This window comes from Argopecten irradians, chromosome 13, assembly GCF_041381155.1.
Source record: "Argopecten irradians isolate NY chromosome 13, Ai_NY, whole genome shotgun sequence".
Classification (NCBI taxonomy): Eukaryota; Metazoa; Mollusca; class Bivalvia; order Pectinida; family Pectinidae; genus Argopecten; species Argopecten irradians.
Genome location: NC_091146.1, coordinates 732,965 through 746,713, shown reverse-complemented (window position 1 = coordinate 746,713; position 13,749 = coordinate 732,965). Strand labels below are relative to the sequence as shown.

Sequence of the window (13,749 nt, the reverse complement as noted above, 5' to 3'; positions counted from 1 at the left end):
TAACTATGGAAACCTCTTTGTTGGTAATTTAGACTTATATGTGTGTTCTGTTACTATAGAAACCTCTTTGTGGTGATTTAGACTTATTTGTGTCCACTGTTACTATGGAAACCTCTTTGTGGTGATTTAGACTTATTTGTGTCCTCTGTAACTATGGAAACCTCTTTGTGGTGATTTAGACTTATTTGTGTGCACTGTTACTATGGAAACCTCTTTGTGGTGATTTAGACTTATCTGTGTCCTCTGTAACTATGGAAACCTCTTTGTGCTAATTTAGACTTATATGTGTGTTCTGTTACTATGGAAACCTCTTTGTGGTGATTTAGACTTATTTGTGTCCACTGTTACTATGGAAACCTCTTTGTGGTAATTTAGACTTATTTGTGTCTTCTGTAACTATGGAAACCTCTTTGTGCTAATTTAGACTTATATGTGTGGTCTGTTACTATGGAAACCCCTTTTTGGTGATTTAGACTTATTTGTGTCTTCTGTAACTATGAAAACCTCTTTGTGCTAATTTAGACTTATATGTGTGTTATGTTACTATGGAAACCTCTTTGTGCTAATTTAGACTTATATGTGTGTTCTGTTACTATGGAAACCTCTTTGTGGTGATTTAGACTTATTTGTGTCCTATGTAACTATGGAAACCTCTTTGTGGTGATTTAGACTTATTTGTGTCCACTGTTACTATGGAAACCTCTTTGTGGTCATTTAGACTTATTTGTGTCTTCTGTAACTATGGAAACTACGTCATGGTGATTTAACCTCATCTTTGTCCTACTTCTGTAACCATCAAAACTACGTTATGGTGATTTAACCTCATCTTTGTCCTACTTCTGTAACTATGGAAACTACGTTATGGTGATTTAACCTCATCTTTGTCCTACTTCTGTAACTATGGAAACTACATCATGGTGATTTAACCTCATCTTTGTCCTACTTCTGTAACTATGAAAACTATGTTATGGTGATTTAACCTCATCTTTGTCCTACTTCTGTAACTATGGAAACTACGTCATGGTGATTTAACCTGACATCTTTGTCCTACTTCTGTAACTATGGAAACTACGTCATGGTGATTTAACCTGACATATTTGTCCTACTTCTGTAGCTATGGAAACTACGTCATGTTGATTTAACCTCATCTTTGTCCTACTTCTGTAGCTATGGAAACTACGTCATGGTGATTTAACCTCATCTTTGTCCTACTTCTGTAACTATGGAAACTACGTCATGGTGATTTAACCTCATCTTTGTCCTACTTCTGTAGCTATGGAAACTACGTCATGTTGATTTAACCTCATCTTTGTCCTACTTCTGTAGCTATGGAAACTACGTCATGGTGATTTAACCTCATCTTTGTCCTACTTCTGTAGCTATGGAAACTATGTTATGGTGATTTAACCTCATCTTTGTCCTACTTCTGTAACTATGGAAACTACGTTATGGTGATTTGACATCTTTGTCCTACTTCGGTAGCTATGGAAACTATGTTATGGTGATTTAACCTCATGTTTGTCCTACTTCTGTAACTATGGAAACTTCTTTGTGGTAATTTAGACTTATTTGTGTCCTCTGTAACTGTGGGAACCTCTTTGTGCCTCTTTGTGGTGATTTAGACTTATTTGTGTCCTCTGTTACTATGGAAATCTCTTTGTGGTGATTTAGACTTATTTGTGTCCTCTGTAACTATAGAAACCTCTTTGTGGCGATTGAGACTTATTTGTGTCCACTGTTACTATGGAAACCTCTTTGTGGTAATTTAGACTTATTTGTGTCTTCTGTAACTATGGAAACCTCTTTGTGCTAATTAAGAGTTATATGTGTGTTCTGTTAGTATGGAAACCTCTTTGTAGTGATTTAGACTTACTTGTGTCCACTGTTACTATGGAAACCTCTTTGTGGTAATTTAGACTTATTTGTGTCTTCTGTAACTATGGAAACTACGTTATGGTGATTTAACCTCATATTTGTCCTACTTCTGTAACTATGGAAACTATGTCATGGTGACTTAACCTGACATCTTTGTCCTACTTCTGTAACTATGGAAACTACGTCATGGTGATTTAACCTGACATATTTGTCCTACTTCTGTAGCTATGGAAACTACGTCATGTTGATTTAACCTCATCTTTGTCCTACTTCTGTAGCTATGGAAACTACGTTATGGTGATTTAACCTGTCATACCTGACATCTTTGTCCTACTTCGGTAGCTATGGAAACTATGTTATGGTGATTTAACCCCATCTTTGTCCTACTTCTGTAACTATGGAAACTTCTTTGTGGTAATTTAGACTTATTTGTGTCCTCTGTTACTATGGAAACCTCTTTGTGGTGATTTAGACTTATTTGTGTCCACTGTGGAAACTATGGACTTGGAAACCTCTTTGTGCTAATTTAGACTTATTTGTGTCTTCTGTAACTATGGAAACCTCTTTGTGCTAATTTAGAGTTATATGTGTGTTCTGTTACTATGGAAACCTCTTTGTAGCGATTTAGACTTATTTGTGTCCACTGTTACTATGGAAACCTCTTTGTGGTAATTTAGACTTATTTGTGTCTTCTGTAACTATGGAAACCTCTTTGTGCTAATTTAGACTTATTTGTGTCCAATGTTACTATGGAAACCTCTTTGTGGTAATTTAGACTTATTTGTGTCTTCTGTAACTATGAAAACCTCTTTGTGCTAATTTAGACTTATATGTGTGTTCTGTTACTATGGAAACCTCTTTGTGGTGATTTAGACTTATTTGTGTCCACTGTTACTATGGAAATCTCTTTGTGGTGATTTAGACTTATTTGTGTCCTCTGTAACTATGGAAACCTCTTTGTGGTGATTTAGACTTATTTGTGTCTTCTGTAACTATGGAAACCTCTTTGTGCTAATTTAGACTTATTTGTGTCCAATGTTACTATGGAAACCTCTTTGTGGTAATTTAGACTTATTTGTGTCTTCTGTAACTATGGAAACCTCTTTGTTGGTAATTTAGACTTATATGTGTGTTCTGTTACTATAGAAATCTCTTTGTGGTGATTTAGACTTATTTGTGTCCACTGTTACTATGGAAACCTCTTTGTGGTGATTTAGACTTATTTGTGTCCTCTGTAACTATGGAAAACTCTTTGTGGTGATTTAGACTTATTTGTGTCCACTGTTACCATGGAAATCTCTTTGTGGTAATTTAGACTTATTTGTGTCTTCTGTAACTATGGAAACCTCTTTGTGCTAATTTAGAGTTATATGTGTGTTCTGTTACTATGGAAACCTCTTTGTAGTGATTTAGACTTATTTGTGTCCACTGTTACTATGGAAACCTCTTTGTGGTAATTTAAACTTATTTGTGTCTTCTGTAACTATGGAAACCTCTTTGTGCTAATTTAGACTTATATGTGTGATCTGTTACTATGGAAACCTCTTTGTGGTGATTTAGACTTATTTGTGTCTTCTGTAACTATGAAAACCTCTTTGTGCTAATTTAGACTTATATGTGTGTTATGTTACTATGGAAACCTCTTTGTGCTAATTTAGACTTATATGTGTGTTCTGTTACTATGGAAACCTCTTTGTGGTGATTTAGACTTATTTGTGTCCTCTGTAACTATGGAAACCTCTTTGTGGTGATTTAGACTTATTTGTGTCCACTGTTACTATGGAAACCTCTTTGTGGTGATTTAGACTTATTTGTGTCCTCTGTAACTATGGAAACCTCTTTGTGGTGATTTAGACTTATTTGTGTCCTCTGTAACTATGGAAAACTCTTTGTGGTGATTTAGACTTATTTGTGTCCACTGTTACTATGGAAATCTCTTTGTGGTAATTTAGACTTATTTGTGTCTTCTGTAACTATGGAAACCTCTTTGTGCTAATTTAGAGTTATATGTGTGTTCTGTTACTATGGAAACCTCTTTGTAGTGATTTAGACTTATTTGTGTCCACTGTTACTATGGAAACCTCTTTGTGGTAATTTAGACTTATTTGTGTCTTCTGTAACTATGGAAACCTCTTTGTGCTAATTTAGACTTATTTGTGTCCAATGTTACTATGGAAACCTCTTTGTGGTAATTTAGACTTATTTGTGTCTTCTGTAACTATGGAAACCTCTTTGTGGTAATTTAGACTTATATGTGTGTTCTGTTACTATGGAAACCTCTTTGTGGTGATTTAGACTTATTTGTGTCCACTGTTACTATGGAAACCTCTTTGTGGTGATTTAGACTTATTTGTGTCCTCTGTAACTATGGAAACCTCTTTGTGGTGATTTAGACTTATTTGTGTCCACTGTTACTATGGAAACCTCTTTGTGGTGATTTAGACTTATTTGTGTCCTCTGTAACTATGGAAAACTCTTTGTGCTAATTTAGACTTATATGTGTGTTCTGTTACTATGGAAACCTCTTTGTGGTGATTTAGACTTATTTGTGTCCACTGTTACTATGGAAACCTCTTTGTGGTAATTTAGACTTATTTGTGTCTTCTGTAACTATGGAAACCTCTTTGTGCTAATTTAGACTTATATGTGTGGTCTGTTACTATGGGAACCCCTTTTTGGTGATTTAGACTTATTTGTGTCTTCTGTAACTATGGAAACCTCTTCGTGGTGATTTAGACTTAAATGTGTGTTATGTTACTATGGAAACCTCTTTGTGCTAATTTAGACTGATATTTGTGTTCTGTTACTATGGAAACCTCTTTGTGGTGATTTAGACTTATTTGTGTCCTCTGTAACCATGGAAACCTCTTTGTGGTGATTTAGACTTATTTGTGTCCACTGTTACTATGGAAACCTCTTTGTGGTCATTTAGACTTATTTGTGTCTTCTGTAACTATGGAAACTACGTCATGGTGATTTAACCTCATCTTTGTCCTACTTCTGTAACGATGGAAACTACGTCATGGTGATTTAACCTCATCTTTGTCCTACTTCTGTAACTATGAAAACTACGTCATGGTGATTTAACCTCATCTTTGTCCTACTTCTGTAACTATGGAAACTATGTTATGGTGATTTAACCTCATCTTTGTCTTACTTCTGTAACCATGAAAACTACGTTATGGTGATTTAACCTCATCTTTGTCCTACTTCTGTAACTATGAAAACTACGTCATGGTGATTTAACCTGACATCTTTGTCCTACTTCTGTAACTATGAAAACTACGTTATGGTGATTTAACCTGACATATTTGTCCTACTTCTGTACTATGAAACCATGGAATTTAACTCATCTTTGTCGTACTTGTGTAACTATGAAAACTACGTCATGGTGATTTAACCTGACATCTTTGTCCTACTTCTGTAACTATGAAAACTACGTTATGGTGATTTAACCTCATCTTTGTCCTACTTCTGTAACTATGGAAACTACGTCATGGTGATTTAACCTGACATATTTGTCCTACTTCTGTAGCTATGGAAACTACGTCATGGTGATTTAACCTCATCTTTGTCCTACTTCTGTAACTATGGAAACTACGTCATGGTGATTTAACCTCATCTTTGTCCTACTTCTGTAGCTATGGAAACTACGTCATGTTGATTTAACCTCATCTTTGTCCTACTTCTGTAGCTATGGAAACTACGTTATGGTGATTTAACCTGACATCTTTGTCCTACTTCGGTAGCTATGGAAACTATGTTATGGTGATTTAACCTCATGTTTGTCCTACTTCTGTAACTATGGAAACTTCTTTGTGGTGATTTAGACTTATTTGTGTCCTCTGTAACTATGGAAACCTCTTTGTGGTGATTTAGACTTATTTGTGTCCACTGTTACTATGGAAACCTCTTTGTGGTAATTTAGACTTATTTGTGTCTTCTGTAACTATGGAAACCTCTTTGTGCTTATTTAGAGTTATATGTGTGTTCTGTTACTATGGAAACCTCTTTGTAGTGATTTAGACTTATTATTAGTGTCCATTGTTACTATGGAAACCTCTTTGTGGTAATTTAGACTTATTTGTGTCTTCTGTAACTATGGAAACCTCTTTGTGCTAATTTAGACTTATTTGTGTCCAATGTTACTATGGAAACCTCTTTGTGGTAATTTAGACTTATTTGTGTCTTCTGTAACTATGGAAACCTCTTTGTGCTAATTTAGACTTATATGTGTGTTCTGTTACTATGGAAACCTCTTTGTGGTGATTTAGACTTATTTGTGTCCACTGTTACTATGGAAATCTCTTTGTGGTGATTTAGACTTATTTGTGTCCTCTGTAACTATGGAAACCTCTTTGTGGTGATTTAGACTTATTTGTGTCCACTGTTACTATGGAAACCTCTTTGTGGTGATTTAGACTTATTTGTGTCCTCTGTAACTATGGAAACCTCTTTGTGCTTATTTAGACTTATATGTGTGTTCTGTTACTATGGAAACCTCTTTGTGGTGATTTAGACTTATTTGTGTCCACTGTTACTATGGAAACCTCTTTGTGGTAATTTAGACTTATTTGTGTCTTCTGTAACTATGGAAACCTCTTTGTGCTAATTTAGACTTATATGTGTCGTCTGTTACTATGGAAACCTCTTTGTGGTGATTTAGACTTATTTGTTTCTTCTGTAACTATGAAAACCTCTTTGTGCTAATTTAGACTTATATGTGTGTTATGTTACTATGGAAACCTCTTTGTGCTAATTTAGACTTATATGTGTGTTCTGTTACTATGGAAACCTCTTTGTGGTGATTTAGACTTATTTGTGTCCTCTGTAACTATGGAAACCTCTTTGTGGTGATTTAGACTTATTTGTGTCCACTGTTACTATGGAAACCTCTTTGAGGTCATTTAGACTTATTTGTGTCTTCTGTAACTATGGAAACCTCTTTGTGCTAATTTAGACTTGTTATGTGTGTTCTGTTACTATGGAAACCTTTTTGTGGTGATTTAGACTTATTTGTGTCCACTGTTACTATGGAAACCTCTTTGTGGTGATTTAGACTTATTTGTGTCCTCTGTAACTGTGGAAACCTCTTTGTGGTGATTTAGACTTATTTGTGGCCACTGTTACTATGGAAACCTCTTTGTGGTAATTTAGACTTATTTGTGTCTTCTGTAACTATGGAAACCTCTTTGTGGTAATATAGACTTATATGTGTGTTCTGTTACTATGGAAACCTCTTTGTGGTAATTTAGACTTATTTGTGTCTTCTGTAACTATGGAAACCTCTTTGTGCTAATTTAGACTTATATGTGTGTTCTGTTAATATGGAAACCTCTTCGTGGTGATTTAGACTTATTTGTGTCCACTGTTACTATGGAAACCTCTTTGTGGTAATTTAGACTTATTTGTGTCTTCTGTAACTATGGAAATCTCTTTGTGGTGATTAAGACTTATTTGTGTCTTTTTTTTGTAACTATGACAACCTCTTTGTGGTGATTTAGACTTTTTTGTGTCTTCTGTAACTATGGAAACCTCTTTGTGGTAATTTAGACTTATTTGTGTCTTCTGTAACTATGGAAACCTCTTTGTGCTAATTTAGACTTATATGTGTGTTCTGTTACTATGGAAACCTCTTTGTGGTGATTTAGACTTATTTGTGTCCACTGTTACTATGGAAACCTCTTTGTGGTGATTTAGACTTATTTGTGTCCTCTGTTACTATGAAAACCTCTTTGTGCTAATTTAGACTTATTTGTGTGTTCTGTAACTATGGAAACCTCTTTGTGGTGTTTTAGACTTATTTGTGTCTTCTGCAATTATGGAAACCTCTTTGTGGTAATGTAGACTTATTTGTGTCCACTGTTACTATGGAAACCTCTTTGTGGTGATTTAGACTTATTTGTGTCCACTGTTACTATGGAAACCTCTTTGTGGTGATTTAGACTTATTTGTGTCCTTTGTAACTATGGAAACCTCTTTGTGGTGATTTAGACTTATTTGTGTCCACTGTTACTATGGAAACCTCTTTGTGGTGATTTAGACTTATTTGTGTCCTTTGTAACTATGGAAACCTCTTTGTGGTGATTTAGACTTATTTGTGTCCTTTGTAAGTATGGAAACCTCTTTGTGGTGATTTAGACTTATTTGTGTCCACTGTTACTATGGAAACCTCTTTGTGGTAATTTAGACTTATTTGTGTCTTCTGTTACTATGGAAACCTCTTTGTGGTGATTTATACTTATTTGTGTCCTCTGTTGCTATGGAAACCTCTTTGAGGTGATTTAAACTTATTTGTGTCCACTGTAACTGTGGAAACCTCTTTTTGGTGATTTAGACTTATTTGTGTCCTCTGTAGCTCTGGAAACCGTTTAACAATGACTTGAACTTTTTTAATTTTTAGGGTGTTATCTTCACTATGAGTTACTATGGAAAACTTTTTACAATTTAAACTCGTTTAACTTTTAATGTGTTCTCTTTACTATGGGTAACTATGGAACCTTTTTTACTATCAGAATAAGAGAAATAAAGTGATTTACAGAGCAACTCACTCACAAACCTTATATACAGATAATCTTTGTTTCAGTGGGATCATCAACATTCACCCCAGCTTACTGCCGCGGTGGAGAGGAGCAGCGCCAATTCCTCACACCATTCTTAGTGGAGATAAAAACACAGGCGTATCTATTATGGAGCTTCGCCCAAAACAGTTGGTGTTTAAATCCATAAGTCACAATATCACCATCAGTTATTTCTGTGTTTAAGTCACTATATAAATATCGCTATCATACTATACTTTTGATATACCATGTGACCTTCTGATGTGACCTTACACCATGTGACCTTCTGATACCATGTGACCTTCTGACACCATGTGACCTTCTGATACCATGTGACCTTCTGATGTGACCTGACACCATGTGACTTTCTGATACCATGTGACCTTCTGACACCATGTGACCTTCTGATACCATGTGACCTTCTGATATCATGTGACCTTCTGATACTGTGCGACCTTTTGTCACCATGTGACCTGACACCATGTAACCTTCTGATACCATGTGACCTCCTGATACCATGTGACCTTCTGATACCATGTGACCTTCTGACACAATGTGACCTGAAACCATGTGACTTACTGATACCATGTGACCTTCTGATATCATGTGACCTTCTGATACCATGTGACCTTCTGATGTAACCTTCTGATACCAATGTGACCTTCTGATACCATGTGATCTTCTGATACCATGTGACGTTCTAGGTCTAACCAGCCAGGCCCTTTCATTACTGCAGTAAAATAACGAACACGTTTACAGCAAATTAATGGTTATAATGTAACAATTTTCTTTCCCCAGCTAGGTTGTTATAAGATATCTTTGATATAACAAACTTTTTCTTATAACAAAATAATTGTCCCTTGAGATTGGTTATAACCCTGTTTTACTGTATACCATACAAAGTAATTGTCCCTTGAGATTGGTTATAACCCTGTTTTACTGTATACCATACAAAGTAATTGTCCCTTGAGATTGGTTATAACCCTGTTTTACTGTATACCATACAAAGTAATTGTCCCTTGAGATTGGTTATAACCCTGTTTTACTGTATACCATACAAAGTAATTGTCCCTTGAGATTGGTTATAACCCTGTTTTACTGTATACCATACAAAGTAATTGTCCCTTGAGATTGGTTATAACCCTGTTTTACTGTATACCATACAAAGTAATTGTCCCTTGAGATTGGTTATAACCCTGTTTTACTGTATACCATACAAAGTAATTGTCCCTTGAGATTGGTTATAACCCTGTTTTACTGTATACCATACAAAGTAATTGTCCCCTTGAGATTGGTTATAACCCTGTTTTACTGTTACTGTATACCATACAAAGTAATTGTCCCTTGAGATTGGTTATATCCCTGTTTTACTGTATACCATACAAAGTAATTGTCCCTTGAGATTGGTTATAACCCTGTTTTACTGTATACCATACAAAGTAATTGTCCCTTGAGATTGGTTATAACCCTGTTTTACTGTATACCATACAAAGTAATTGTCCCTTGAGATTGGTTATAACCCTGTTTTACTGTATACCATACAAAGTAATTGTCCCTTGAGATTGGTTATAACCCTGTTTTACTGTATACCATACAAAGTATTTTTCCCTTGAGATTGGTTATAACCCTGTTTTACTGTATACCATAAAAGTAATTGTCCCTTGAGATTGGTTATAACCCTGTTTTACTGTATACCATACAAAGTAATTGTTCCTTGAGATTGGTTATAACCCTGTTTTACTGTATATCATACAAAGTAATTGTCCCCTGAGATTGGTTATAACCCTGTTTTACTGTATACCATACAAAGTAATTGTCCCCTGAGATTGGTTATAACCCTGTTTTAATGTATACCATACAAAGTAATTGTCCCTTGAGATTGGTTATAACCCTGTTTTACTGTATACCATACAAAGTAATTGTCCCCTGAGATTGGTTATAAACCCTGTTTTATTGTATACCATACAAAGTAATTGTCCCTTGAGATTGGTTATAACCCTGTTTTACTGTATACCATACAAAGTAATTGTCCCTTGAGATTGGTTATAACCCTGTTTTACTGTATACCATACAAAGTAATTGTCCCTTGAGATTGGTTATAACCCTGTTTTACTGTATACCATACAAAGTAATTGTCCCTTGAGATTGGATTGGTTATAACCCTGTTTTACTGTATACCATACAAAGTAATTGTCCCTTGAGATTGGTTATAATCCTGTTTTACTGTATACCATACAAAGTAATTGTCCCTTGAGATTGGTTATGACCCTGTTTTACTGTATACCATACAAAGTAATTTTCCCTTGAGATTGGTTATAACCCTGTTTTACTGTATACCATAAAAGTAATTGTCCCTTGAGATTGGTTATAACCCTGTTTTACTCTATACCATACAGAGTAATTGTCCCTTGAGATTGGTTATAACCCTGTTTTACTGTATACCATACAAAGTAATTGTCCCTTGAGATTGGTTATAACCCTGTTTTACTGTATACCATACAAAGTAATTGTCCCCTGAGATTGGTTATAACCCTGTTTTACTCTATACCATACAGAGTAATTGTCCCTTGAGATTGGTTATAACCCTGTTTTACTGTATACCATACAAAGTAATTGTCCCTTGAGATTGGTTATAACCCTGTTTTACTGTATACCATACAAAGTAATTGTCCCTTGAGATTGGTTATAACCCTGTTTTACTGTATACCATACAAAGTAATTGTCCCTTGAGATTGGATTGGTTATAACCCTGTTTTACTGTATACCATACAAAGTAATTGTTCCTTGAGATTGGTTATAACCCTGTTTTACTGTATACCATACAAAGTAATTGTCCCTTGAGATTGGTTATAACCCTGTTTTTTACTGTATACCATACAAAGTAATTGTCCCTTGAGATTGGTTATAACCCTGTTTTACTGTATACCATACAAAGTAATTGTCCCCTGAGATTGGTTATAACCCTGTTTTACTGTATACCATACAAATTAATTGTCCCTTGAGATTGGTTATAACCCTGTTTTACTGTATACCATACAAAGTAATTGTCCCTTGAGATTGGTTATAACCCTGTTTTACTGTATACCATACAAAGTAATTGTCCCCTGAGATTGGTTATAACCCTGTTTTACTGTATACCATACAAAGTAATTGTCCCTTGAGATTGGTTATAACCCTGTTTTACTGTATACCATACAAAGTAATTGTCCCCTGAGATTGGTTATAACCCTGTTTTACTGTATACCATACAAAGTAATTGTCCCTTGAGATTGGTTATAACCCTGTTTTACTGTATACCATACAAAGTAATTGTCCCTTGAGATTGGTTATAACCCTGTTTTACTGTATACCATACAAAGTAATTGTCCCCTGAGATTGGTTATAACCCTGTTTTACTGTATACCATACAAAGTAATTGTCCCTTGAGATTGGTTATAACCCTGTTTTACTGTATGTGTATAAACAGAGGAGTGCTGGGTTACTAGTGTCGGCCAACTTTTATAGGGTCCAGAAAATGTTAAAATAAAGAGTTGTTTCACAAACCTTGAAAGTATGTGTAGATTAAATATAGGTAAGTGGTTGTATTTGACCCAATAAGCGCCCAGGGCATTTAAGAAATTGAAAAAATGAAAAGGTGCTGATCAGACAAAATTAGTGCAAATCTATACAGTTTTGTGTAGTTTTGGTCTTTATTTATGCCTGGGCATTTGAAATCGAGCCCTCAAAAAGGCGAGGGGCGCTTATAGGGACATGGGTGCTTATTGGATGGAATATGTTTAATGAAAACCAGAGTACCTGGTAAAAACTAACTGACCAACAATTGATCAGTACATAATATACTTACCCCACAAGAGCTTACAGATGGCACTCTGTTATAACCAGTCCACCTTCATTTCTGTGGAATAGCTTGATCAAATATTTTATCAACTCTTTCAATTTGGAATAATCAGCATTCCTGAAATCACACCAATTTGAATCATAATTATGAATATAAAAAAGTATTTTCTCACGTATTTTCTCACATATAGCTATATGTATGGTTGAGCAATATACCTGAAAGTTTGGCAACCAGGCTGTATATTGATTATATACATGTAGCATTGCATTCTGTACAGAATTCAATATTAACACCAATTTATTGCCTGCAGAAATTGACCTGCCTTCAAAAGTTTTTTTTGCAAGGACCCAATTGAAAAATTTACAACTACATTAAGTTTTACATACTAGATAATTAATAGCAAATTTCTAATCATGGATTTCCTCCCTTTAACAGTTTTGACACTGGCCCTATACTGCTACAGAAGGCCATCCCGGTACCAGAGGGCAGTACCAGCTTCCAGCTCTATGATCTCCTGGCTAAGCTAGGTGTACACCTGGTAGGTATATATTATATGTATTGGTATATATATTAGGGTATGAAGGATAGTGATATTTTACTGACTACACTAGGTGTAAACCTGGTATATATATTAGGGTATGAAGGATAGTGATATTTTACTGGCTACACTAGGTGTCTGGTATATATATTAGGGTATGAAGGATAGTGATATTTTACTGACTACACTAGGTGTCTGGTATATATATTAGGGTATGAAGGATAGTGATATTTTACTGGCTACACTAGGTGTAAACCTGGTATATATATTAGGGTATGAAGGATAGTGATATTTTACTGGCTACACTAGGTGTAAACCTGGTATATATATTAGGGTATGAAGGATAGTGATATTTTACTGGCTACACTAGGTGTCTGGTATATATATTAGGGGTATAAGGATAGTGATATTTTTACTGGCTACACTATGTAAACCTGGTATATAGGGTATGATTTTAGGATACACTAGATATTTTATGAAGGATAGTGATTATTTTACTGGCTACACTAGGTGTAAACCTGGTATATATATTAGGGTATGAAGGATAGTGATATTTTACTGGCTACACTAGGTGTCTGGTATATATATTAGGGTATGAAGGATAGTGATATTTTACTGGCTACACTAGGTGTAAACCTGGTATATATATTAGGGTATGAAGGATAGTGATATTTTACTGACTACACTAGGTGTCTGGTATATATATTAGGGTATGAAGGATAGTGATATTTTACTGGCTACACTAGGTGTCTGGTATATATATTAGGGTATGAAGGATAGTGATATTTTACTGGCTACACTAGGTGTCTGGTATATATATTAGGGTATGAAGGATAGTGATATTTTACTGGCTACACTAGGTGTCTGGTATATATATTAGGGTATGAAGGATAGTGATATTTTACTGGCTACACTAGGTGTAAACCTGGTATATATAT

At 35.0% G+C, this 13,749-nt stretch overlaps 1 protein-coding gene across 1 annotated transcript in view; it reads left to right on the top strand.

The window, feature by feature from the left end:
• The window catches only part of LOC138306116 (methionyl-tRNA formyltransferase, mitochondrial-like), a 64,836-nt gene that overhangs the window by 8,085 nt on the left and 43,002 nt on the right, over positions 1-13,749 (top strand). The window contains exons 4-5 of the mRNA XM_069246478.1: positions 8,462-8,584; positions 12,709-12,811. Of these exons, the coding sequence (XP_069102579.1) occupies positions 8,462-8,584; positions 12,709-12,811 (226 nt within the window). The remainder of the gene's footprint in view (positions 1-8,461; positions 8,585-12,708; positions 12,812-13,749) is intronic.